The sequence below is a fragment of the Hemiscyllium ocellatum genome, chromosome 46, assembly GCF_020745735.1.
Source record: "Hemiscyllium ocellatum isolate sHemOce1 chromosome 46, sHemOce1.pat.X.cur, whole genome shotgun sequence".
Taxonomy (NCBI): domain Eukaryota; kingdom Metazoa; phylum Chordata; class Chondrichthyes; order Orectolobiformes; family Hemiscylliidae; genus Hemiscyllium; species Hemiscyllium ocellatum.
This window is the reverse complement of record NC_083446.1, coordinates 8,966,282-8,992,417: the sequence shown is the minus strand read 5'-3', so window position 1 is coordinate 8,992,417 and position 26,136 is coordinate 8,966,282. Positions and strand designations below refer to the sequence as shown.

The 26,136-nt window shown below is 55.4% G+C and overlaps 1 protein-coding gene across 1 annotated transcript in view; it reads right to left on the bottom strand.

Annotated features, from left to right (window-relative positions):
• Positions 1-26,136, bottom strand: part of LOC132836189 (neurexin-2-like) — a 1,025,492-nt gene that overhangs the window by 76,003 nt on the left and 923,353 nt on the right. Inside the window, exon 22 of the mRNA XM_060855516.1 lies at positions 20,556-20,645. Coding sequence (XP_060711499.1) covers positions 20,556-20,645 — 90 coding nt within the window. The remainder of the gene's footprint in view (positions 1-20,555; positions 20,646-26,136) is intronic.

The following is a 26,136-nucleotide window of genomic DNA, read 5'->3' as shown; positions in this document are numbered from 1 at the left end:
AGCTTGGGCCAGTCTAGAATTCCCTCCCTCTGCCCGTCCCCTTTACTATCCCCCGACATAGCTCGGGGTGGGGAGTGGGTCACGCACTTTGCCTCTTAATTGGGCCTTTACCGTACGCACAGGCTGCTACGCAAATGCAGGACTGAGCTTCGATCGGACGGTATGCCGAATGCCACTTTAACCCTCTTCCCAGACTCCGGAGCCGCCATTCGGCCCAACAATACTGGCCCCATTTGGTCTTCTCCTCATTCCTCAGGGCAGCAAGTGGGAGGCTCCAACTCTGGGTCGGATGCCGGTGTTGGAGCACCCCCCACCCTCTTGACGTGGTACAGAGGAGGTGCTCACTAAAGGCCACTCAGGCAGGTGGAAACTATCCCATTGCCCCCCTTTTTCCTGAATCAGAGGATGAGGTTGGCGCTACGTTTCAAATCCGAAACTCCGGTTAATCGGTTTTCTCTCTTCTTTCATGGGAACACTGATGTCTGTTGCCCGCCCCTAACTGCCCCTTTGGATTCCTCGGGCCATTTTAAGAGAGGGGCGCAGAGTTAACCAACCCCTGATGCGGTGAGGGCTGGAGTCACGTGTAGGCCCAGACCGGGTAATGATGACAGGTTTCCCTTCCCGACAGGGGCTTCAGTGAACCACACGGGCTTGTGACGAGAATCGAGGATAGTTTTCACAACCGTCACCTCCATGCTAAACATTCAATTCTAGCTTTGGTTGACTAAATGCCCGTTTTATGGGATGGCACGGTGGCTCAGTGGTTAGCATTGCTGCCTCACAGTGCCAGGGATCCGGATTGGATCCCCACCCTCAGCCTGTGTGGAATTTGCACATGCTCTGCATGGGTTTCCTCTGGTGTTCTGGTTTCCTCCCACAGCCCAGGGATGTGCAGGTTCGGGTGGATTGGCCGTGCTAAATTGTCCCATAGTGCCCAGGGATGTGCAGGTTCGGGTGGATTGGCCGTGCTAAATTGTCCCATAGTTCCCAGGGACGTGCAGGTTAGGGTGGATTGGCCGTGCTAAATTGTCCCATAGTGCCCAGGGATTGGCCGTGCTAAATTGTCCCATAGTGTCCAGGGATGTGCAGGTTCGGGTGGATTGGCCGTGCTAAATTGCCCCATAGTGCCCAGGGACGTGCAGGTTAGGGTGGATTGGCCGTGCTAAATTGTCCCATAGTGCCCAGGGATTGGCCGTGCTAAATTGCCCCATAGTGCCCAGGGACGTGCAGGTTAGGGTGGATTGGCCGTGCTAAATTGTCCCATAGTTCCCAGGGACGTGCAGGTTAGGGTGGATTGGCCGTGCTAAATTGTCCCATAGTGCCCAGGGACGTGCAGGTTAGGGTGGATTGGCCGTGCTAAATTGTCCCATAGTGCCCAGGGACGTGCAGGTTAGGGTGGATTGGCCGTGCTAAATTGTCCCATAGTGCCCAGGGATGTGCAGGTTAGGGTGGATTGGCCGTGCTAAATTGTCCCATAGTGCCCAGGGATGTGCAGGTTAGGGTGGATTGGCCGTGCTATATTGTCCCATAGTGTTAGGTGCATGAGTCAGAGGGAAATGGGTCTGGGTGGGTTACTCTTCAGAGAGTCGGTGTGGACCTGTTGAGCTAAATGGCTTGTTTCCATACTTGTAGGGAATCAAGTCAAGAGGCAAGATGTTTTTAGTGTCGGAAGGTGTCATGTGTTGGTTCAGGCATGGTGGGCCAAAGGGCCTGTTCTTGTGCTGTACTGTTCTTTGTAAACGTAAATGGCTGAAAGCACAGGCCAAAGAGAGGGCAGGCAGGGAATCCACTGAAAATCGTGTCTGAAAGTGCCTCTGTGGTGATCTGCTTTGTCATCAACTTGAACCCTCAGACTCAGGGGCGAGACAGCGTCAAAGTTGCCTCAGTCAACCCAACCCTGGGAATCCAAAATGTTGATCTTTTCACTCTTGAGATGGGAGGATTAAAGACAGCAGACTTTCCATCCCGAGGAGGGCCTCAGTGAACCAGACAGGACCTTAACGTGAATTGTCACAATCCTCCTCGGCCTAAAAACAGCCAAAGGCCTGACAGGATTCAATCAGAAACACAGGGTCAGAAAAGGTGGGAGGGAGGGGTTTGGGGAAAGTGTTACATTCTCCCGTGATCTTGTTTATTAATCAGTCCGGCTCTCCCACAAGACCCCTGCTGACAACACTTAGCGAAAAGTTGACCGTTGTGAGGAGATTGACCACCGGGGCCTAGCAACGGGTCTGAAGCCTGCGTTCCAAGTTCCGGGTCTAAGTTCCAAAGTGGGCCACCGGAGCCGCTCTGACCTCCTTCTACAGATGCTGCCAGGCCTGCTGAGCTTTTCCAGCGATTTCTGCTTTCTGTGGCTGGCCCCCCGAGACCGATCTCCGTTCCCCTCCCCACAGGTTTGGATTCGCCTCTCGTTTCGGAAGGTTCTGCGCCCCACCCCCACCCCCCTTTCTTCCGCACGGCCCCCTGCCCTGCTCCCCGCCATTAGAGGAAGCAGTCTCTCCCTTGAACGGAATTCGTCAACCATCCCAGAGACCTTGGCTTCCCCACCCCTGGCTCTTCCACGTGGGTGGGTGCTCTATTCGGCCTGTCTGCTCCCTGATGGTGTTTCTGTGCAATGCAAGCCTGGCCCACCACCCCCTTCACCTCACGCCCCAAATCACCCTCCAGTCCTTCCTCCCTCAGTATATTTAGCCAGCTCTTAAGTCAACCTCTCCCACTGGGAGTGAGTCTGGCATTCCCTCCTCCCAGATATATGTTTTGTTGATGTTGCTGCGATCTCTTCTGGAATACCGTGTCCAGTCCTGTTACACGGAGGATATTATTCAACTGGAGAGGGGTCAGAAGAGATTTACCGGGATGTTGCCGGGAATGGAGGGTTTGAGAGGCTGGATAGGCCGGGATTTTCTCCCTGGAGCGTCAGAGGCTGAGGGGTGACCTTATAGAGGTTTCTAAAATCATGGCTGGGCATGGATAAGGCTTTTCCCTAGGGTGGGGGGAATCTCAAGACGAGGAGGCACATTTTTCAGGTGATGGGAAAAAGATTTCAAAAGGACATGAGGGGCAACGTTTTTACCCTAAGGGTCGTTCGTGTGTACAGTAAACGTCCCGAGGAAGTGGGGGGTGCGAGTACAGTTACATTTCTCTCCAACCCAGTCCGAAACGGCCCCACCCCGTAATCCTTAATCAGTGACCCCCCCCCCACCCCCACCCCTGGTTCTCGGCTCCCCTGGTAATCGGGAACTTCCTTTCTGTGTTGATCCTGTCAACTTAACTGGTTTTCCACCAATCATGTTTGAGCTTGCCATTGTGTGTTGACGAGACTGATCACGGGTTAAGACACTTGGATCCTCATCGCCAGAGTCATAGAGATGTCCAGCACGCAAACAGACCCGTCCATACCGACCAGTTATCCTAAATTCATCTATTCTCATTTGCCAGCACTTGGCCCATATCCCTCCAAACCCTTCCTATTCATATACCCATCCAGATGCCTTTTAAATGTTGTCATTGTACCAGCCTCCACCACTTCCTCTGGCAGCTCATTCCACACACGCACCACCCTCTGTGTGAAAAAGTTGCCCCCTAGGTCTCTTTTATATCTTTCCCCTCTCACCCTTAACCTGTGCCCTCTAGTTCTGGACTCCCCCAACTCAGGGAAAAGACCTTGTCTATTTACCCTATCTATGCCCCCTCATGATTTTATAAACCTCTATAAGGTCACCCCTCAGCCTCCGACGCTCCAGGGAAAACAGCCCCGGCCTGTTCAGCCTCTCCCTGTAGCTCAAACCCTCCAACCCTGGCAATATCCTTGTAAATCTTTTCTGAACCCTTCCAAAGTTTCACAACATCTTTCCGATAGGAAGGAGACCAGAATTGCACACAATATTCCAACAGCGGCCTAACCAATGTCCTGTACAGCCGCACCATGACCTCCCAACTCCTGTACTCAATACTCTGACCAGTAAAGGAAAGCATACCAAACACCGCCTTCACTATCCTATCCACCTGCGACAAAGACAGAGGTTGCTGGAAAGGCTCAGCAGGTCTGGCAGCATCTGTGAAGAGAGTTCAGGGTTAATGTTTCAGGGTCCAGTGACCCTGCCTCAGAAGCCCCCTGTGACTTTCAGGATCTGACACGACAGGGACGGGGGTGGGGGTGGGAGTAGTGAAGAGATTTACTGTGGGGGGGGGGGGGTTTGGAGTCACATATAGGCTCAGACTTGGTAAAGATGGCAAGAGTCCCCTCCTGAAAGGGTGGCACGGTGGCTCAGTGGGTTAGCACCATTGCTTCAGGGCGCCAGGGACCCGGGTTTGATCCCACCCTCGGATGACTGTGTGGAGTTTGCACATTCTCCCAGTGTCTGCGTGGGTTTCCTCCCGCAATCCAAAGGGGTGCAGGTTAGGGTGGATTGGCCGTGCTAAATTGTCCCATAGTACCCAGGGATGTACAGGTCAGGGTGGGTTGGCCGTGCTAAATTGTCCCATAGTGCCCAGGGATGTGCAGGTTAGGGTGGATTGGCCCGTGCTAAATTGTCCCATAGTGCCCAGGGATGTGCAGGTTAGGGTGGATTGGCCCGTGCTAAATTGTCCCATAGTGCCCAGGGATGTGCTGGTTAGGGTGGATTATTCAGGGATAAATGTAGAGTAATGGAGTAGTGGAATGGCTTTGGGTGGGTTCCTGTTCAGAGGGTCAGTGTGACCTTGTTGGGCCGAAGGGCCTGTTTCCTCACTGTCGGGATTCCATGATTCAGTGAAGCACAGGCAGTTTTGATGTCGCTGACAGACAGCGCTCGGCAATAGACTAACTGTTAATCCTGAATTGACAAAGTGAATAAAATGTCACGGTCTTCCATGGGGGGGTGCTCTGGTCCGCTGTTCTGAGGGCTGTCCATTGAATAGGAGACTGTCCACCCCCTGACACCACATTCAGAAATCCAGCCATTGTACATTTGGTACCACAGTGCTACTCAGTGATTGGCTGGACAGAGGATGCGAGGGAGCTGGGGCTGGGGTTTGTGAGCAGATCCCAGCAAAACATGGGAGCAATTGAGAAGGAATAGTGCCTTCTGATCAGGCACGGCACAGACTCTAAAGGGAGGGAGGTCAAGTGGGAGCTGCACAGGGCGGGAGATCACTGGGAGATGTCGTTCTGCTCTCCGGAGGGATGTGGTGGCACTGGAAGATGGAGGGGAGGGTGGACCACGCAGCGGAGATTCACCCGGACGTTGCCGGGGATGGAGCACTGGATATGCTCAGGGCTGTTTTCTTTGGAGCAGGGAAGGTCAAGATGGTGAGGCGGGGGGGGGGTCCTGATTATGAGAGGCTTGGCTTGGACAGGGTGCAGAGGAAACTGGGATTCTCCTCAGTCTCACGGTGGGTATCGTGTTAAGGCAAAAGTTGGGAGGCTAATTGGGGTAAGAACATTTCTCCCAGGGGGTGTTGGGGTGTGGAATGCACTGCCTGGGTGTGGAGTTGAGGTGGGAGACCCCCCCCGACCTGCAATGTCAACTTGAAGTCTCTGAGCGTTCCAGGCTACAGGCCCAGCGTGAAAAAGTGGGACTCATGTGGTTAGAAATGGTACAGACTCGATGGGCCAAAGGGTCCCCTGCAAACTGGGGACAATTCTCTGACACAAGAAATGATTGAATTATCATTACACTGGTCAACGTCGCATCTTTGGCGCAAGCAGCGAATGGTGCGAATCCCTCCAGCCCCTACACCCCCTCCCTATCCCTGTAACCCCCATCAAGCCCCTACATCCCCTCCCTATCTCTGTAACGCTCCTCCAGCCCCTACACCCCCTCCCTATCTCTGTAACCCCCTCCAGTCACCATACCCCCTCCCTATCACTGTAACCCCCTCCATCCCCTACACCCCCTCCCTATCTCTGTAACCCCCTCCAGCCCCTTACACACCCTCCCTATCTCTGTAACCCCCTCCAGCCTCTACACCCCCTCCCTATCTCTGTAACCCCCTCCAGCCCCTACACCCCCTCACTATCTCGGTAACCAACTCCATCCCCTACACCCCCTCCCTATCTCTGTAACCCCCTCCAGCCCCTACACCCCCTCCCTATCTCTGTAACCCCCTCCAGCCCCTACACACCCTCCCTATCTCTGTAACCCCCTCCAGCTCCGACACCCCCTCCCTATCTCTGTAAACCCCTCCTGCCCCTACACCTCCCCCTCTATCTCTGTCAGCCCCTACACCCCCCTCCCTATCTCTGTAACCCCCTCCAGCCCCTACACCCCCTCCCTATCTCTGTAACCCCCTCCAGCCCCTACACCCCCTCCCTATCTCTGTAACTCCCTCCAGCCCCTACACCCCCTCCCTATCTGTAACCCCCATCCAGCCCCTACACCCCCTCCCTATCTCTGTAAACCCCTCCAGCCCTTACACCACCTTCCTATCTCTGTAACCCCCTCCACCCCTACACCCCCTCCCTATCTCTGTAACGCCCTCCAGCCCCTACACCACCTCCCTATCTCTGTAACCCCCTCCAGCCCCTTACACCCCCTCCCTATCTCTGTAACCCCCACCAGCCCCTAAACCCCCTCCAGCCCCTACACCCCCTCCCTATCTCTGTAACCTCCTCTAGCCCCTACAGCCCCACCCTATCTCTGTAAACGCCTGCAGCCCCTGTACCCCTCACTATCTCTGTAACCTCCTCCAGCCCCTACACCCCCTCACTATCTCTGTAACCCCCTCCAACCCCTACCCTATCTCTGTCACCCCCTCCTGCCCCTACACCTCCCCCTCTATCTCTGTCAGCCCCTACACCCCCCTCCCTATCTCTGTAACCCCCTCCAACCCCTACACCCCCCTCCCTATCTCTGTAACCCCCTCCAACCCCTACACCCCCTCCCTATCTCTTTAACTCCCTCCAGCCCCTACACCTCCTCCCTATCTCTGTAACCCCCCTCCAGCCCCTACACCCCCTCCCTATCTCTGTAACTCCTCCAGCCCCTACACCCCCTCCCAATCTCGGTAACCAACTCCATCCCCTACACCCCCTCCCTATCACTGTAACCCCCTCCAGCCCCTACACCCCCTCCCTATCTCTGTAACCCCCCTCCAGCCCCTACACCCCCTCCCTATCTCTGTAACCCCCTCCAGCCCCTACACCCCCTCCCTATCTCTGTAACTCCTCCAGCCCCTACACCCCCTCCCAATCTCGGTAATCAACTCCAGCCCCTACACCACCTCCCTATCTCTGTAACCTCCTCTAGCCCCTACAGCCCCACCCTATCTCTGTAAATGCCTGCAGCCCCTGTACCCCTCACTATCTCTGTAACCTCCTCCAGCCCCGACACCCCCTCCCTATCTCTGTAACCCCCTCCAGCCCCTTACACCCCCTCCCTATCTCTGTAACCCCCTCCAGCCCCTTACACCCCCTCCCTATCTCTGTAACCCCCTCCAGCCCCTAAACCCCCGCCAGCCCCTACACCCCCTCCCTATCTCTGTAACCTCCTCTAGCCCCTACAGCCCCACCCTATCTCTGTAAACGCCTGCAGCCCCTGTACCCCTCACTATCTCTGTAACCTCCTCCAGCCCCTACACCCCCTCACTATCTCTGTAATCCCCCTACATCCCCTACACCCCCTCCCTATTTCTGTAACCTCCTCCAGCCCCTACACCCCCTCCCTATCTCTGTAACCCCCTCCAACCCCTACCCTATCTCTGTCACCCCCTCCAGCCCCTACACCTCCCCCTCTATCTCTGTCAGCCCCTACACCCCCCTCCCTATCTCTGTAACCCCTCCAACCCCTACACCCCTTCCCTATGTCTGTAACTCCTCCAACCCCTACACCCCCCTCCCTATCTCTTTAACTCCCTCCAGCCCCTACACCCCCTCCCTATCTCTGTAACCCCCTCCAGCCTCTACACCTCCTCCCTATCTCTGTAACCCCCCTCCAGCCCCTACACCCCCTCCCTATCTCTGTAACCCCCTCCAGCCTCTACACCTCCTCCCTATCTCTGTAACCCCCCTCCAGCCCCTACACCCCCTCCCAATCTCGGTAACCAACTCCATCCCCTACACCCCCTCCCTATCACTGTAACCCCCTCCAGCCCCTACACCCCCTCCCTATCTCTGTAATCCCCTCCAGCCCCTACGCCCCCTCCCTATCTCTGTAACCCCCTCCAGCCCCTACACCCCCTCCCTATCTCTGTATCTCCCTCCAGCTCCGACACCCCCTCCCTATCTCTGTAAACCCCTCCTGCCCCTACACCTCCCCCTCTATCTCTGTCAGCCCCTACACCCCCCTCCCTATCTCTGTCACCCCCTCCTGCCCCTACACCTCCCCTCTATTTCTGTCAGCCCCTACACCCCCCTCCCTATCTCTGTATCTCCCTCCAGCTCCGACACCCCCTCCCTATCTCTGTAAACCCCTCCTGCCCCTACACCTCCCCCTCTATCTCTGTCAGCCCCTACACCCCTTCCCTATCTCTGTCACCCCCTCCTGCCCCTACACCTCCCCTCTATTTCTGTCAGCCCCTACACCCCCCTCCCTATCTCTGTAACCCCCGCCAACCCCTACACCTCCCCCTCTATCTCTGTCAGCCCCTACACCCCCTCCCTATCTCTGTAACCCCTCCAACCCCTACACCCCTTCCCTATGTCTGTAACTCCTCCATCCCCTACATCCCCTCCCTATCCCTGTAACTCCCTCCAGCCCCACCACCCCCTCCCTATCCCTGTAACTCCCTCCAGCCCCACCACCCCCTCCCTATCTCTGTCACCCCCTCCTGCCTGTACACCCCCCACATCTCTGTCACCCCCACCAGCCCCTACACCCCCCGCCCTATCTCTTTAACTCCCTCCATCCCCTACACCCCCTCCCTATCTCTGTAACCCCCTCCAGCCCCTACACCACCTCCCTATCTCTGTAACCCCTCCAACCCCTACACCCCTTCCCTATCTCTGTCACCCCCTCCTGCCCCTACACCTCCCCTCTATTTCTGTCAGCCCCTACACCCCCCTCCCTATCTCTGTAACCCCCTCCAACCCCTACACCCCCTCCCTATCTCTATAACCCCCTCCAGCCCCTACACCCCCTCCCTATCTCTGTAACCTCCTCCAGCCCCTACACCCCCTCCCTATCTCTGTAACCCCTTCCAGTCACCATACCCCCTCCCTATCACTGTAACCCCCTCCATCCCCTAAGCCCCCTCCCTATCTCTGTAACCCCCTCCAGCCCCTACACCACCTCCCTATCTCTGTAACCCCCTCCAGCCCCTTACACACCCTCCCAATCTCTGCAACCCCCCTCCAGCCCCTACACACCCTCCCTACCTCTGTAACCCCCCTCCAGCCCCTTGACCCCCTCCCTATCTCCGTAACTCCCTCCAGCCCCTACCCCCACTCCCTATCTCCGTACCCCCCTCCAGCCCCTACACCCTCTCCCTATCACTGTGACCCCCTCCAGCCCCTACACCCCCTCCCTATCTCTGTAACCCCCTCCAGCCCCTACACCCCCTCCCTATCTCTGTGACCCCCTCCAGCCCCTACACCCCCTCCCTATCTCTGTAACCCCCTCAAGCCCCTACACCCCCTCCCTATCTCTGTAACCCCCTCCAGCCCCTACACCCCCTCCCTATCTCTGTAAACCCCTCCTGCCCCTACACCTCCCCCTCTATCTCTGTCAGGCCCTACACCCCCCTCCCTATCTCTGTAACCCCTCCAACCCCTACACCCCTTCCCTATCTCTGTCACCCCCTCCTGCCCCTACACCTCCCCTCTATCTCTGTCAGCCCCTACACCCCCCTCCCGATCTCTGTAACCCCCGCCAACCCCTACACCCCCTCCCTATCTCTGTAACTCCTCCATCCCCTACATCCCCTCCCTATCCCTGTAACTCCCTCCAGCCCCTACACCCCCTCCCTATCTGTAACCCCCCTCCATCCCCTACACCCCCTCCCTATCTCTGTAACCTCCTCTAGCCCCTACAGCCCCACCCTATCTCTGTAAACGCCTGCAGCCCCTGTACCCCTCACTATCTCTGTAACCTCCTCCAGCCCCTACACCCCCTCATATCTCTGTAACCCCCTCCAACCCCTACCCTATCTCTGTCACCCCCTCCTGCCCCTACACCTCCCCCTCTATCTCTGTCAGCCCCTACACCCGCCTCCCTATCTCTGTAACCCCCTCCAACCCCTACACCCCCTCCCTATCTCTGTAACCCCCTCCAACCCCTACACCCCCCTCCCTATCTCTTTAACTCCCTCCAGCCCCTACACCGCCTCCCTATCTCTGTAACCCCCCTCCAGCCCCTACACCCCCTCCCTATCTCTGTAACCCCCTCCAGCCCCTACACCCCCTCCCTATCTCTGTAACTCCTCCATCCCCTACACCCCCTCCCAATCTCGGTAACCAACTCCATCCCCTACACCCCCTCCCTATCACTGTAACCCCCTCCAGCCCCTACACCCCCTCCCTATCTCTGTAACCCCCCTCCAGCCCCTACACCCCCTCCCTATCTCTGTAACCCCCCTCCAGCCCCTACACCCCCTCCCTATCTCTGTAACCCCCTCCAGCCCCTACACCCCCTCCCTATCTCTGTAACTCCTCCAGCCCCTACACCCCCTCCCAATCTCGGTAATCAACTCCAGCCCCTACACCACCTCCCTATCTCTGTAAACCCCTCCAGCCCCTACACCCCCTCCAGCCCCTACACCCCCTCCCTATCTCTGTAACCTCCTCTAGCCCCTACAGCCCCACCCTATCTCTGTAAACGCCTGCAGCCCCTGTACCCCTCACTATCTCTGTAACCCCCTCCATCCCATACACCCCCTCCCTATCTCTGTAACCCCCTCCAGCCCCTTACACCCCCTCCCTATCTCTGTAACCCCCTCCAGCCCCTACACCCCCTCCAGCCCCTACACCCCCTCCATATCTCTGTAACCTCCTCTAGCCCCTACAGCCCCACCCTATCTCTGTAAACGCCTGCAGCCCCTGTACCCCTCACTATCTCTGTAACCTCCTCCAGCCCCTACACCCCCTCCCTATCTCTGTAACCCCCTCCAGTCACCATACCCCCTCCCTATCACTGTAACCCCCTCCATCCCATACACCCCATCCCTATCTCTGTAACCCCCTCCAGCCTCTTACACACCCTCCCTATCTCTGTAACCTCCTCTAGCCCCTACAGCCCCACCCTATCTCTGTAAACGCCTGCAGCCCCTGTACCCCTCACTATCTCTGTAACCTCCTCCAGCCCCTACACCCCCTCACTATCTCTGTAATCCCCCTACATCCCCTACACCCCCTCCCTATTTCTGTAACCTCCTCCAGCCCCTACACCCCCTCCCTATCTCTGTAACCCCCTCCAACCCCTACCCTATCTCTGTCACCCCCTCCAGCCCCTACACCTCCCCCTCTATCTCTGTCAGCCCCTACACCCCCCTCCCTATCTCTGTAACCCCTCCAACCCCTACACCCCTTCCCTATGTCTGTAACTCCTCCAACCCCTACACCCCCCTCCCTATCTCTTTAACTCCCTCCAGCCCCTACACCCCCTCCCTATCTCTGTAACCCCCTCCAGCCTCTACACCTCCTCCCTATCTCTGTAACCCCCCTCCAGCCCCTACACCCCCTCCCTATCTCTGTAACCCCCTCCAGCCCCTATCCCCCTCCCTATCTCTGTAACTCCCTCCAGCCCTACCACCCCCTCCCTATCTCTGTCACCCCCTCCTGCCTCTACACCCCCCACATCTCTGTCACCCCCACCAGCCCCTACACCCCCCGCCCTATCTCTTTAACTCCCTCCAGCCCCTACACCCCCTCCCTATTTCTGTAACCCCCTCCAGCCCTATACCCCCTTCCTATTTCTGTAACCTCCTCCAGCCCCTGCACCCCCTCACTATCTCTGTAATCCCCCTACATCCCCTACACACCCTCCCTATCTCTGTAACTCCCTCCAGCCCCTACATCCCCTCCCTGTCTGTAACCCCCCTCCATCCACTACACCCCCTCCCTATCTCTATAACCCCCTCCAGCCCCTACACCTCCCCTCTATTTCTGTCAGCCCCTACACCCCCCTCCCTATCTCTGTAACCCCCTCCAACCCCTACACCCCCTCCCTATGTCTATAACCCCCTCCAGCCCCTACACCCCCTCCCTATCTCTGTAACCTCCTCCAGCCCCTACACCCCCTCCCTATCTCTGTAACCCCTTCCAGTCACCATACCCCCTCCCTATCACTGTAACCCCCTCCATCCCCTAAGCCCCCTCCCTATCTCTGTAACCCCCTCCAGCCCCTACACCACCTCCCTATCTCTGTAACCCCCTCCAGCCCCTTACACACCCTCCCAATCTCTGCAACCCCCCTCCAGCCCCTACACACCCTCCCTACCTCTGTAACCCCCCTCCAGCCCCTTGACCCCCTCCCTATCTCCGTAACTCCCTCCAGCCCCTACCCCCACTCCCTATCTCCGTACCCCCCTCCAGCCCCTACACCCTCTCCCTATCACTGTAACCCCCTCCAGCCCCTACACCCCCTCCCTATCTCTGTAACCCCCTCCAGCCCCTACACCCCCTCCCTATCTCTGTAACCCCCTCAAGCCCCTACACCCCCTCCCTATCTCTGTAACCCCCTCCAGACCCTACACCCCCTCCCTATCTCTGTAAACCCCTCCTGCCCCTACACCTCCCCCTCTATCTCTGTCAGGCCCTACACCCCCCTCCCTATCTCTGTAACCCCTCCAACCCCTACACCCCTTCCCTATCTCTGTCACCCCCTCCTGCCCCTACACCTCCCCTCTATCTCTGTCAGCCCCTACACCCCCCTCCCTATCTCTGTAACCCCCGCCAACCCCTACACCCCCTCCCTATCTCTGTAACTCCTCCATCCCCTACATCCCCTCCCTATCCCTGTAACTCCCTCCAGCCCCTACACCCCCTCCCTATCTGTAACCCCCCTCCATCCACTGTCATTGTCAACGGGAATAGTACCAGAGGACTGGAGGATAGCGAATGTGGTCCCATTGTTCAAGAAAGGGAGTAGGGATAGCCCTAGTAACTATAGGCCAGTGAGTCTGACTTCAGTGGTGGGCAAAGTCTTAGAGAGAATGGTAAGGGATAAGATTTATGAACATCTTGGTAGGAATAACGTGATCAGGGATAGCCAGCATGGTTTTGTGAAGGGCAGGTCGTGCCTCACAAACCTTATTGAGTTCTTTGAGAAGATGACTAAGGAAGTGGATGAGGGTAAAGCAGTAGATGTTGTGTATATGGATTTTAGTAAGGCGTTCGATAAGGTCCCCCATGGTAGGCTAATGCTAAAACTTCGGAGGTATGGCATTGAGGATACATTAGAGGTTTGGATTAGGAATTGGCTGGCTGGAAGGAGACAGAGGGTAGTAGTTGATGGACTATGTTCATCTTGGAGTGCAGTTACTAGCGGTGTACCACAAGGATCTGTTTTGGAACCATTGCTTTTTGTTATCTTTATAAATGATCTAGAGGAAGGGCTTGAAAGCTGGGTAAGCAAGTTTGCGGATGACACAAAAGTCGGTGGAGTTGTGGATAGTGAGGAAGGAAGTGGTAGGTTACAGCGGGATATAGATAAGTTGCAGAGCTGGGCAGAAATGTGGCAAATGGAATTCAATGTAGCTAAGTGCGAAGTCGTTCACTTTGGTAGGAGTAACAAGATGATGGATTACTGGGCTAATGGTAGGCTACTTGGTAGTGTGGATGAGCAAAGGGATCTTGGTGTCCATGTACACAGATCTCTGAAAGTTGCCACCCAGGTAAATAGTGCTGTGAGGAAGGCATATGGTGTACTGGGCTTTATTGGCAGAGGAATTGAGTTCCGGAGTCCTGAGGTCATGTTGCAGTTGTATAAGACTCTGGTGCGGCCTCATCTGGAGTATTGTGTGCAGTTTTGGTCGCCATACTATAGGAAGGATGTGGAAGCTTTAGAACGAGTGCAGAGGAGATTTACCAGGATGTTGCCTGGAATGGTAGGAAAATCTTATGAGGAAAGGCTGAGGCACTTGGGGCTGTTCTCATTGGAGAAGAGAAGGTTTAGGGGAGATCTGATAGAAGTGTATAAGATGATTAGGGGTTTAGATTGGGTAGATACTAAGAACCTTTTACCGCTAATGGAGTCAGGTGTTACTAGGGGACATGGCTTTAAATTAAGGGGTGGTAGGTATAGGACAGATGTTAGGGGTAGATTCTTCACACAGCGGGTTGTGAGTTCATGGAATGCCCTGCCTGTATCAGTGGTGAACTCTCCTTCTTTATGGTCATTTAAGCGGGCATTGGATAGGCATTTGCAAGTTATTGGGCTAGTATAGGTTAGGTAGGATTCGGTCGGCGCAACATCGAGGGCCGAAGGGCCTGTACTGCGCTGTATCCTTCTATGTTCTATCCCCTACACCCCCTCCCTATCTCTGTAACCCCCTCCAGCCCCTACACCACCTCCCTATCTCTGTAACCCCCCTCCAGCCCCTTACACCCCCTCCCTATCTCTATAACCCCCCTCCAGCCCCTTGACCCCCTCCCTATCTCTGTAACTCCTCCAGCCCCTACACCCGCTCCCTATCTCGGTAACCAACTCTATCCCCTACACCCCTCCCTATCTCTGTAACTCCCTTCAGTCCCTACCTCCGCCTCCTATCTCTGTAAGCCCCTCCAGCCCCTACACCCCCTCACTATCTCTGTAATCCCCCTCCAGCCCCTACACCCCCTCCCTATCTCTGTAACCCCCTCCAGCCCCTACACCCCCTCCCTATCTCTGTAACCCCCTCCAGCCCCTACTCTCCCTCCCTATCTCTGTAACCCCCATCCAGCCCCTACGCCCCCTCCCTATCTCTGTAACCCCCTCCAGCACCTACACCACTCGCTATCTCTGTAACCGCCTCCAACCCATACACCCCCTCCCTATCTCTGTAACCCCCTCCAGCCCCTACGCCCCCTCCCTATCTCTGTGCCATTATCCAGCCCCTACACCCCCTCCCTATCTCTGTGCCATTATCCAGCCCCTACACCCGCTCCCTATCTCTGTAACTCCCTCCAGCCCCTACACCCCCTCCCTATCTGTAACCCCCCTCCATCCCCTACACCCCCTCCCTATCTCTGTAACCCCCTCCAGCCCCTACACCCCCTCCCTATCTCTGTAACTCCTCCAGTCCCTACACCCCCTCACTATCTCTGTAATCCCCCTCCAGCCCCTACATCCCCTCCCTATCTCTGTAACTCCCTCCAGCCCCTACACCCCCTCCCTATCTGTAACCCCCCTCCATCCTCTACACCCCCTCCCTATCTCTGTAACCCCCTCCAGCCCCTACGCCCCCTCCCTATCTCTGTAACCCCCGCCAGTCCCTACACCCCCTCCCTATCTCTGTAATCCTCCTCCAGCCCCTACGCCCCCTCCCTATCTCTGTAACCCCCTCCAGTCCCTACGCCCCCTCCCTATCTCTATAACCCCCGCCAGTCCCTACACCCCCTCCCTATCTCTGTAACCGCCTCCAGTCCCTACACTCCCTCCCTATCTCTGTAACCCCCTCCAGTCCCTACGTCCCCGCCCTATCTCTGTAACCCCCCCAGCCCCTACGCCCCCTCCCTATCTCTGTAACCCCCTCCAGCCCCTACACCCCCTCCCTATCTCTGTAACCCCCTCCAGTCCCTACGCCCCCTCCCTATCTCTGTAACCCCCTCCAGTCCCTACGCCCCCTCCCTATCTCTGTAACCCCCTCCAGTCCCTACACCCCCTCCCTAACTGTGTAACCCCCTCCGGCCCCTACACCCCCTCCCTATCTCTGTAACCCCCTCCGGCCCCTACACCCCCTCCCTATCTCTGTAACCCCCTCCAGTCCCTACACCCCTCTCTATCTCTGTAACCCCCTCCAGCCCCAACACACACTCCCTATCTCTGTACCCCCCCTCCAGCCCCTCCCTATCTCTGTAACCCCCTCCAGCCCCTACACCCCCTCCCTATCTCTGTAACCCCCTCCAGTCCCTACGCCCCTCCCTATCTCTGTAACCCCCTCCAGTCCCTACGCCCCCTCCCTATCTCTGTAACCCCCCTCCAGTCCCTACGCCCCCTCCCTATCTCTGTAACCCCCCTCCAGTCCCTACGCCCCCTCCCTATCTCTGTAACCCCCTCCAGTCCCTACGCCCCCTCCCTATCTCTGTAAACCCCTCCAGTCCCTACGCCCCCTCCCTATCTGTATGAAATCCTCCACCTTTCCAGGGTCTGTGTGCTCCTGTCACTCTGGCCCCATTTCTCTCGTCTGCTTCCCATCGCTGGCGGCTCTGCGTTCTGTTGTCCAGGAGTCCCAGGACTCTCAATCCTCCACCTCACCTCAATCCAGATCTTTGGTATTGGTTGGCGCCTCCCTGTCCTCCCCAGAACTCTCAGACCCTGTGTCCTGTTCCCCTTCCTGTACGTAGGCACTGATTAGTTCAGTTGTTAAAGACATCAGACCCTCCATGTGCTATGCTATTGGAGAGACACACCCTCTGGCCTCACTGTGCACTGCTGTGAGAGTCAGTTTTCAGCAACTTGACTCAGACGGAAAACTTTGAGATACCAAATCAAGGGGGAAATGCAGGAATAAAGTGGGCTCAGGGGATGCTCTTGTAAAGAGCTGAAAATGTGGTGCTGGAAAAGCGCAGCAGGTCAGGCAGCATCCAAGGAACAGGAGATTCAACGTTTTGGGCATAAGCCCTTCTTCAGGAATGAGGAAAGTGTGTCCAGCAGGCTAAGATAAAAGGTAGGGAGGAGGGACTAGGGGGAGGGGCGATGGAGATGCGATAGGTGGAAGGAGGTTAAGGTGAGGGTGATAGGCCAGAGTGGGGGTGGGGGCGAAGAGGTCAGGAAGAAGATTGCAGGTTAAGAAGGCGGTGCTGAGTTCGAGGGAACCGACTGAGACAAGGTGGGGGGAGGGGAAATGAGGAAACTGGAGAAATCGGAGTTCATCCCTTGTGGTTGGAGGGTTCCCAGGCGGAAGATGAGGCGCTCTTCTTCCAACCGTCGTGTTGCTATGGTCTGGCGATGGAGGAGTCCAAGGACCTGCATGTCCTCGGTGGAGTGGGAGGGAGAGTTAAAGTGTTGGGCCACGGGGTGGTTGGGTTGGTTGGTCCGGGCGTCCCAGAGGTGTTCTCTGAAGCGTTCCGCAAGTAGGCGGCCCGTCTCCCCAATATAGAGGAGGCCACATCGGGTGCAGCGGATGCAATAGATGATGTGTGTGGAGGTACGGGTGAACTTGTGACGGATATGGAAGGATCCCTTGGGGCCTTGGAGGGAAGTGAGGGAGGAGGTGTGGGTGCAAGTTTTGCATTTTTTGCGGTTGCAGAGGAAGGTGCCGGGAGTGGAGGTTGGGTTGGTGGAGGGTGTGGACCTAATGAGGGAGTCTCTTGCTTTCCAATCGACATTTCACGATTGTGGACTGTCAGGGGAAATGAGCCAGTTTGAGAAACACAGTTTGTGCAGCCTCTTCCAAGCAAGTGACCTCGCGCTCTTTGTCAGCGCTGTTTACACAGCTGCTGGCTCAAGCAATTCGGTTGGGGAGAGGGGTGGGGGAGGTTGACAGGGGATTTGAAGGCCGTGTGGTATAGTCACTGGACTGTTCATCTGGAATCTGAGCCACGGGTTCAAATCCCGCAGAGGGAAGAGCCTAATGGTGATCGTGAAGCCACTGCTGATTTTTCAGGAGAAACCCATGCCCTTTAGAGTATACACCTGCCGTCCTGACCTGGTCTGGGCCTTAACGTGACTCAAGACCCCACAGCGATGGGGTTGATTCTGAACTTCCCCTTTCGGGGGTCGGCACAAATTGCTGGCTTTAGCCATCGGTGTTTTTAAAATATCCTGCGGACGAGTGACTTCAGGGAGTGAGTATGATTGGAGGTTCAGTCAGTAACATGTCGCTGATTGGTCTGTGGCATGATGACCATTGCTATCTAACCGCCTTCTGCCTGCCAACAGCTATGTGATTGGTTCTCAGGTCAGCCGGACAGCATGCCTGGTTGTGGGTGTTCGGCTTGGAAGGTGTCGGATCTCTTCAGAAAAGACACAGTCCCTTCTCACAGGGGCACATTCTCCCCCCGGGTCGGCGTAGGGTTTCCTCCCACAGTCCAAAGATGTGCAGGTTTGGGTGGATTGGACATGCTAAATTGTCCCATAGTGCCCAGGGATGTGCAGGTTAGGGTGGATTGGCCGTGCTAAATTGTCCCATAGTGTCCAGGGATGTGCAGTGTAGGTACAGGGTAAGTGTAAAGTAATTGGAAATGGGTCTGGGGTGAGACAGTCTGTGCAGGGTTGGTGTGGAGTTGTCGGGCTGAAGGGCCTGTTTCCACACTGTCGGGATTCTATGATTTGTAATTTCACCCCCAGTTTCTGAGAAAAGCGTCTCTTTTCCCCGAGTCAGTTGCCGCGGAGTCTTTTCGAAACGTACGCCGGTGACCCTGTGCCTTCTCATCCAAGAGAGCACCTGTCTGAAACATCTCCCCGTCTCGGAGCTCATCGCACACTGACCGCGGCTCTCACGGGATCAGGAGTGACGTGGGGAATGAAGGAAAGGTGCAACACCAATGGACTTGGCAGGGGCGGGGGATCATCGTGCACAGCAAGGTCACGCATGGGGCAGCAGGTCATCAGGAAGGGTAATGGGATGTTGACCCTTATGTCACAGCGAGGGGGCCTGGAGTAGAAGTGTCGGCAAGTCTTCCTGCAAAGTTCTGGTGAGACCCACTGTCTGGTGAGCAGTTTTGGGATCCGAATTGAAGGAAGGCCGCCATTTTGTTCGGAGGCCATTCAGAGAAAGCTCATCAGGATTGGTCCCCTGGTCTGGAGGGACTGTCTCATGAGTAAACGGGTTGGGACTCTTCCCACTAGAGTTCAGAAAGGAGGTGATCTCATCGAGGGTCAATGCTGAGCTGGTGTGTCCCCCCACCCCCCTCATGGGAGACTCTGGGATCAGAGGGCACGGTCTCAGAATTAAAGGGCGGGGGGCAAATTTCATGCTGAGATGAGGAGGAATGTCTGCTCTTGGAGGGTAGTGAGGCTTTGGAACTCCTTGCCTCAGAGAGAGAGAGAGGGGGGGCAGAGTCCCCATGGATACTGAAGGCTGAGACAGAGATTTTTGACTGGTTGGGGGAAAAGTGGAGGGAAAGCGAGGAATGTCAGGTCACCCACGATCCTACTGAACAAGGGAACGGGATCGAGGGGCCGAATGGGCTTACTCCCGTTCCTGTTTCTTTGTCTTAATTGGTCGTTATGCCCATTCCCCTGAGGAGAAGGTGGGGGGTTGGGGGTTGGTGCGGTGAGTGGGAACACAGAGTTGTAAGCCCAAGGCTGCCCTGACTGGCACAGCCGACTAAAGGGGCCGAGTGGCCTCCTCCTGCTCCTACTTCTGTTGCTTCTGTTGCTTGCACGGTCCACCGAGCCACGTCTGACACGGTTGGTTCGAAGCTGAGCGTTACGGGAAAGCTTCTGTGTGGCCCATCATTGCTGGGGAGGTCCCATCATGCACCTGGGCATGACCAAGGCTGTGAGATCAATTCCAGCCCTATCCAACTGAATGGGAGCGATGGGGGGAGGGCTGTCTGGGGGTATTTGTCGATCCCCCCATCTCCATTGTTTTAACACTCTGGGATGTTAATGGAGTGCCCCCTTCCGAACACCCACCCCCCACCAAATCTTTGACTTTGCAGTTGCCAACAGTCAGTTTCTCTTGACGTTAACGTGGATGCTCCAATCGAATCTGCCACGATGTTGGTACCGGGAGGCGTGGTGAACGACCGCAGGAAGGCTGGCTGATTTTCCCAACCCGAAACGTCCATCCAGCACCTCCCCCCACCGGCCCACGGCCCCGCCCGCGTACCCCAAGGGGTTGGCGGTTCAGTCCAGGAGAGCCTGGTTGACACAGACCCCCTCCCGCCTCCCGTTCCCCAGCATCCCTCCACCCCGCGCCCCCTCCTTCCCCCTGACCCTCGACCTTCAGCGGCGTTGGAACTGCGCCAAGTTGAGGGGGCAGCAAGGCCGAGGTGGGGGGGGGGTGGGAGGTGTGTAGGTGGTATTGGCGAAATTGCGGAGATGCCTTTGGCCTTCTTTGCCAGGTTACAAGGCTCCCCTCGCCACAGAAGCTGAAAGGTCAAAGGTGAATATCGGCCACAGCTGGGCCACGTGGAGATACCGAAGATCAAAAAAACAAACAGCAAAAATAAAACCGCCTCGTGCACTTGGAAACGAAGGGCAGGCACGAACAGACCGTCCCCTTCCAAAGCATCGCAGGCTTCTCTGTTCGAGTAGGCCCCGTTGCCTGGGAAACAGCTAAATACCCAACAAAACTGAACCAGCAACAGCGTCAAGAGCATTAAACACAGTTCCAACTGAAAACAAAGTGTTAAGCTAAACCCGGTTACAGTTAAAACACGTTTTATCTGGTTTGTTTAATTTTACTCGCAAATGTTTTTTTTAGCATTTAAAAGAATTAAAATAGAATTATTATTGGGTTAAGGTTAAAGTTAAGTTTTCTTTGTTTTTTTTGCGATGTGGTTTGTTTTTTTTTAAATGTTAAAAGTTTTTAATTAATTGTTTTTTTACCTTTGTCAAGTAGCCACTCATCTACTACCCGACCGAGTCGATAAGGAATTCGCTGTCTAGCAATCGCCAGCCGCTCATTATCAAAGTTGCCTTAAAGGTTTAAAGAGACATTTCAGCAGTTAAAACCTGCAAGGTCAAAGGTCAACAGTCAACACTTCAAGCTTTGGGGGGGTGGGGGGGGCGAAAGGTCAAAGGTAAGCGATTAGCCACCAGGCCACTGACTTCTCTCCCTGGCGTCGAACAACAAGCCCTACCTCGACTGGTGCCGCCCATCCCCATTGGTGTTTGGCAACACCAGCCCAAAAGAGAGGGGATATGGCAGCCAGATAGGTCAAAAAAACAAAATGGCCGCCAGGCATCCGCTCGGACTTGCAGGAGCAAATGCGTGAAGGGGAAAACACATTAGAGGGTTGAGGGTGTGGGGCCATCCTCCCTGTTGTTAGGAGAGGCAAAAGTAGACTAGACAAATGTTGAGGTAATGGGTCATTGGGTCAGCAGACATCAGACCCTGGTCCACAGCCAATACCACTGGAGGAGAGCCCCTCCCGGAACACAATCCCATGCAGGACGTGTCACATGATGGGAGGTGGGAAAAGGCCAGGAGCTTGGAAGGTTAGGCGCAATGGGAGGACACCTCAGATCAGGAGAAAATGAGGTGACAAGAGGAAATTATGATTTAGCTACGGTCACAGGGTCAGAGCGACGGTCTAACTGACACAGGGTCGGAGTGAGGGTCTCACTGTCACAGTGTCAGAGGGTGTCACTGTCACAGGGTCAGAGTGAGGGAGTTACCATCACAGTGTCACTGTGAGGGAGACACCGTCACAGGGTCAGAGTGAGGGTCTCACTGTTAAATGGTCAGAGGGAGGGTCTCACTCTAACAGTGTCAGAGTGAGGGAGACACTGTCAGAGAGTCAGAGTGAGGGTCTCACTGTCACAGTGGCAGAGTGGGGGTCTGACTGTCACAGTCCCAGAGTGACGGAGACACTGTCACAGTGTCAGAGTGACGGAGACACTGTCACAGGGTCAGAGTGACGGAGACACTGTCACAGGGTCAGAGTGAGGGAGACACTGTCACAGGGTCAGAGTGAGGGTGTCACTGTCACAATGTCAGAGTGACGGAGGCACTGTCACAGGGTCAGAGTGAGGGAGACACTGTCACAGGGTCAGAGTGAGGGTGTCACTGTCACAGGGTCAGAGTGAGAGTCTCACCGTCACAGAGTCAGAGTGACGGAGGCACTGTCACAGGGTCAGAGTGAGGGAGTTACCATCACAGTGTCAGTGAGAGGGAGACACTGTCACAGGGTCAGAGTGAGGGTCTAACTGTCACAGGGTCAGAGTGAGGGAGACACTGTCACAGGGTCAGAGTGAGGGTGTCACTGTCACAATGTCAGAGTGAGTCACTGTCACAGGGTCAGAGTGAGGGAGACACTGTCACAGGGTCAGAGTGAGAGTCTCACTGTCACAGAGTCAGAGTGACGGAGGCACTGTCACAGGGTCAGAGTGAGGGAGTTACCATCACAGTGTCAGTGAGAGGGAGACACTGTCACAGGGTCAGAGTGAGGGTCTAACTGTCACAGGGTCAGAGTGAGGGAGTCACTGTCACAGGGTCAGAGGGACGGGTATCACTCTAACAGAGTCAGAGTGAGGGAGAAACTGTCAGAGTGAGAGAGACACTGTCACAGGGTGAGAGTGAGGGTCTCACTGACACAGTGTCAGAGTGACGGAGGCACTGTCACAGAGTCAGAGTGAGAGAGACACCGTCACAGGGTCAGAGTGAGGGTCTCACTGTTAAATGGTCAGAGGGAGGGTCTCACTCTAACAGTGTCAGAGTGAGGGAGACACTGTCACAGGGTCAGAGTGAGGGTCTCACTGTCACAGGGTCAGAGTGGGGGAGTCACTGTCACAGAGTCAGAGTGAGGGTCTGACTGTCACAGGGTCAGAGTGGGGGAGTCACTGTCACAGAGTCAGAGTGAGGGTCTGACTGTCACAGTGTCAGAGTGACGGAGGCACTGTCACAGGGTCAGAGTGAGGGTCTCACTGTCACAGGGTCAGAGTGAGGGTGTCACTGTCACAGGGAGAGAGTGAGGGTCTCACTGTCACAGGGTCAGAGTGAGGGTGTCACTGTCACAGGGAGAGAGTGAGGGTCTCACTGTCACAGGGTCAGAGTGAGGGTGTCACTGTCACAGGGTCAGAGTGAGGGTGTCACTGTCACAGGGAGAGAGTGAGGGTGTCACTGTCACAGGGTCAGAGTGAGGGTCTCACTGTCACAGGGTCAGAGTGAGGGAGTCACTGTCACAGGGTCAGAGTGAGGGAGTCACTGTCACAGGGTCAGAGTGAGGGGGACACTGTCACAGAGTCGGAGTGAGGGTCTCACTGTCACAATGTCAGAGTGAGGGAGTCAATGTCACTGGGTCAGAGTGAGGGTGAAACTGTCACAGGGTCAGAGTGAGCGTCCCATGGTCACAGGGTCAGAGTGAGGGAGAAACTGTCAGAGAGTCAGAGTGGGGGTCTGACTGTCACAGGGTCAGAGTGAGGGTCTCACCGTCACAGGGTCAGAGTGAGGGTCTCACTGTCACAGTGTCAGAATGAGGGAGACACTGTCACAGGGTAAGAGTGAGGGTCTCACTTTCACAGGATCAGAGTGAGGGAGACACCGTCTATGTGACAGTGAGACCCTCATCCTGACACTGTGACAAAGTGAGGGACTCCCTGTCGCATGTCAGAGTGACGGAGATACTGTCACACTGTCAGACTGTGTGAGACACTGTCACAGGGTCAGAGGGAGGGTCTCACTGTCACAGGGTCAGAGTGAGGGGGACACTGTCACAGGGTCAGAGTGAGGGTCTCAGTCACAGTGTCAGAGGGAGGGAGACACTGTTACAGTGTGAGAGTGAGGGAGACACTGTCACAGTGTCAGAGGGAGGGAGACACTGTCACAGGGTCAGAGTGACGGAGACACTGTCACAGGGTCAGAGTGAGGGAGACACTGTTACAGTGAGAGAGTGAGGGGGACACTGTCACAGGGTCAGAGTGAGGGAGACACTATCACAATGCCAGAGTGAGGGGTACATTGTCCCTGTGACAATGAGACCCTCACTCTGAGACTGTGACAATGTACCCCTCACTCTGACACTGTGACAGTGTCTCACACAGTCTGACATGCGACAGGGAGTCCCTCTCTCTGTCCCTGTGACAATGAGACCCTCACTCTGAGACTGTGACAGAGAGAGGGACTCCCTGTCGCATGTCAGACTGTGTGAGACACTGTCACAGTGTCAGAGTGAGGGAGACACTGTCACAGAATCAGAGTGAGGGAGTGACTCTCACAGAGTCAGAGTGAGGGCAAGAGTGACACAGTGTAGGAGTGAGGGTCTCACTGTCACAGTGTCAGAGTGAGGGAGTGACTCTCACAGAGTCAGAGAGGTGGTAGTTATTGGGCTGTTTGCTGTTTGTGTGAGGAACTGTGATGGTCTGAGGGAAGAGTGTGGGTCCTTTCTGACTGAGAGAAGGTGCGCAGTGTTCCCCCCTGAGGTGGGGAGATGGTCTAACTCACTCCCACTAAGCTGACGCGTGTCACTGTGACTATCCTCGCAGAGTGCATTGGACCGTCTTCTCCAGCCTGCTGGCTACAGGGCCATAGTCGGCTGTGAAAGACAGACAGCTGTCATTCTCCTGAACAGTACAGCAACCTTGCTGGGCTGAGTGGCCTGCTCCTGTTCCTGCCTTTCCCCTTTCTTTCTGCAGCACGGTCACTGGCCTGCCCTCTCTCGGGTCTGGGTGAGGGGTGTCTCTGGCAGCAGCGGGCCATTGTGCCACTTTGGGTGTGCACTCAGCAGGAGCATGAGGCTGGATGAGGAATAGGCTTCGACCCTTGACCCCAGAGCCCTGACCTTACAGCCCAACTCGCCAGGTAAGGCAACAGCCAGCTGCTTCATACTGAGAGAGGTTAGTCTCAATCGTTGGGAGTGTGTCTGTCTGTGTGTGCGTGCGTGAGAGTGTATGGGTGTGTGAGAAAGTGTGGGTGTGCTCGTGTAAGTGTGTGTGTCTGTATACTTGTCCCCGTCTATGTGTGTCTGAGTGAGTGAGTGTGTCTCTATGTGTGAGTGTGTGTCTGTCTGTGTCAGTGTGTGTGTCTGAGTGTACGTGTGAGTGTGTGTGTGTGAATGTGTGTGTGTGTCTGTGTGAGAGTGTGTCGGTGTGTCTGTTAGCGTGTATGTGTGTGTGTGTGTGTCTGTGTGTGTGTGGATGCCTGTCTGTGTGTGTGTGTGTCTGTGTGTGGGGTGTGTGTGTGTGTGAGTCTGTGTGTGTGTCTGTGTCTGTCTGTCTGTGTGAGGGGTGAATGTGTGTGTCTGTGTGTGTGTGAGTGTGTCTGTGCGTCTGTGTGTGTGTCTATGTGTGTGTGTGTCTGTGTGTGTGTGTCTGTGTGTGTATGTCTGTATGTGTGTGTGTGTGTGAACGTGTGTGTGTGTATCTGTGTGTCTGTGTGAGAGTGTGTCAGTGTGTCTGTTAGCGTGTGTGTCTGTGTGCGTGTGGGTGCCTGTGTGTGTGTGTGTGTATGTGTGTGGTGTGTGTGTCTGTGTGCCTGTCTGTGTGTGTGCGTGTCTGTGTGTGGGGTGTGTGTCTGTGTGTGAGTCTGTGTGTGTGTGTGTGTGTGTGTCTATGTGTGTGTGTGTGTCTGTGTGTGTATGTCTGTATCTGTGTGTGTGTGAATGTGTGTGTGTGTGTGTATCTGTGTGTCTGTGTGAGAGTGTGTCAGTGTGTGTGTGTCGGTGTGTGTGTGTGTGTGTATGTGTCGGTGTGTCTGTTGGTGTGTGTGTGTGTGTGTGTTGGTGTGTCTGTTGGCGTGTGAGTGTGTCTGTGTGTATATCTGAGTGTGTGTCTGTCCATGTGTATGTGTGTGTGTCTGTGTGTATCTTTGTGTGTGGGTCTGTGTGGGTGTATCTGTGCATCCGTATGTGTCTCTGTGTGTGTCTGTGTTTGTGTGTATGTGTGTGTGTGTCTGTGTGTGTGTGTCTGTGTATCCTTGTGTGTGTGTGTGAGTTTGTGTGTGTCTGTGTGTGTCTGTGTATATGTATCAGTGTGTCCTTGTGTGTGTGTGTGTGTGTGTCTTTGTGTGTGTCTGTGTGTGTGTGTGTCTGTCTGTGCATGTCTGTGTGTGTGTGTATGTCTGTGTCTGTGTGTGTGTGTGTATCTGTGTGTCTGTGTGAGAGTGTGTCAGTGTGTGTCTGTTGGTGTGTCTGTGTGTGTATGTGTGTGTGTCTGTGTGTATATCTGTGTGTGTGTCAGTGTGTTTGTCTGTCCGTGTGTGTGTCTGCGTGTATCTTTGTGTGTGTGTCTGTGTGGGTGTATCTGTGCATCCGTATGTGTCTGTGTGTGTGTCTGTGTTTGTGTGTATGTCTGTATGTGTGTGTGTGTGTGTGTGTGTGTGTGTGTGTATATCTGTGTGTGTGTCAGTGTGTTTGTCTGTCCGTGTGTATGTGTGTGTGTGTGTCTGTGTCTGTGTGTCTGTGTGTATCTTTGTGTGTTTGTGTGGGTGTATCTGTGCATCTGTATGTGTCTGTGTGTGTGTCTGTGTTTG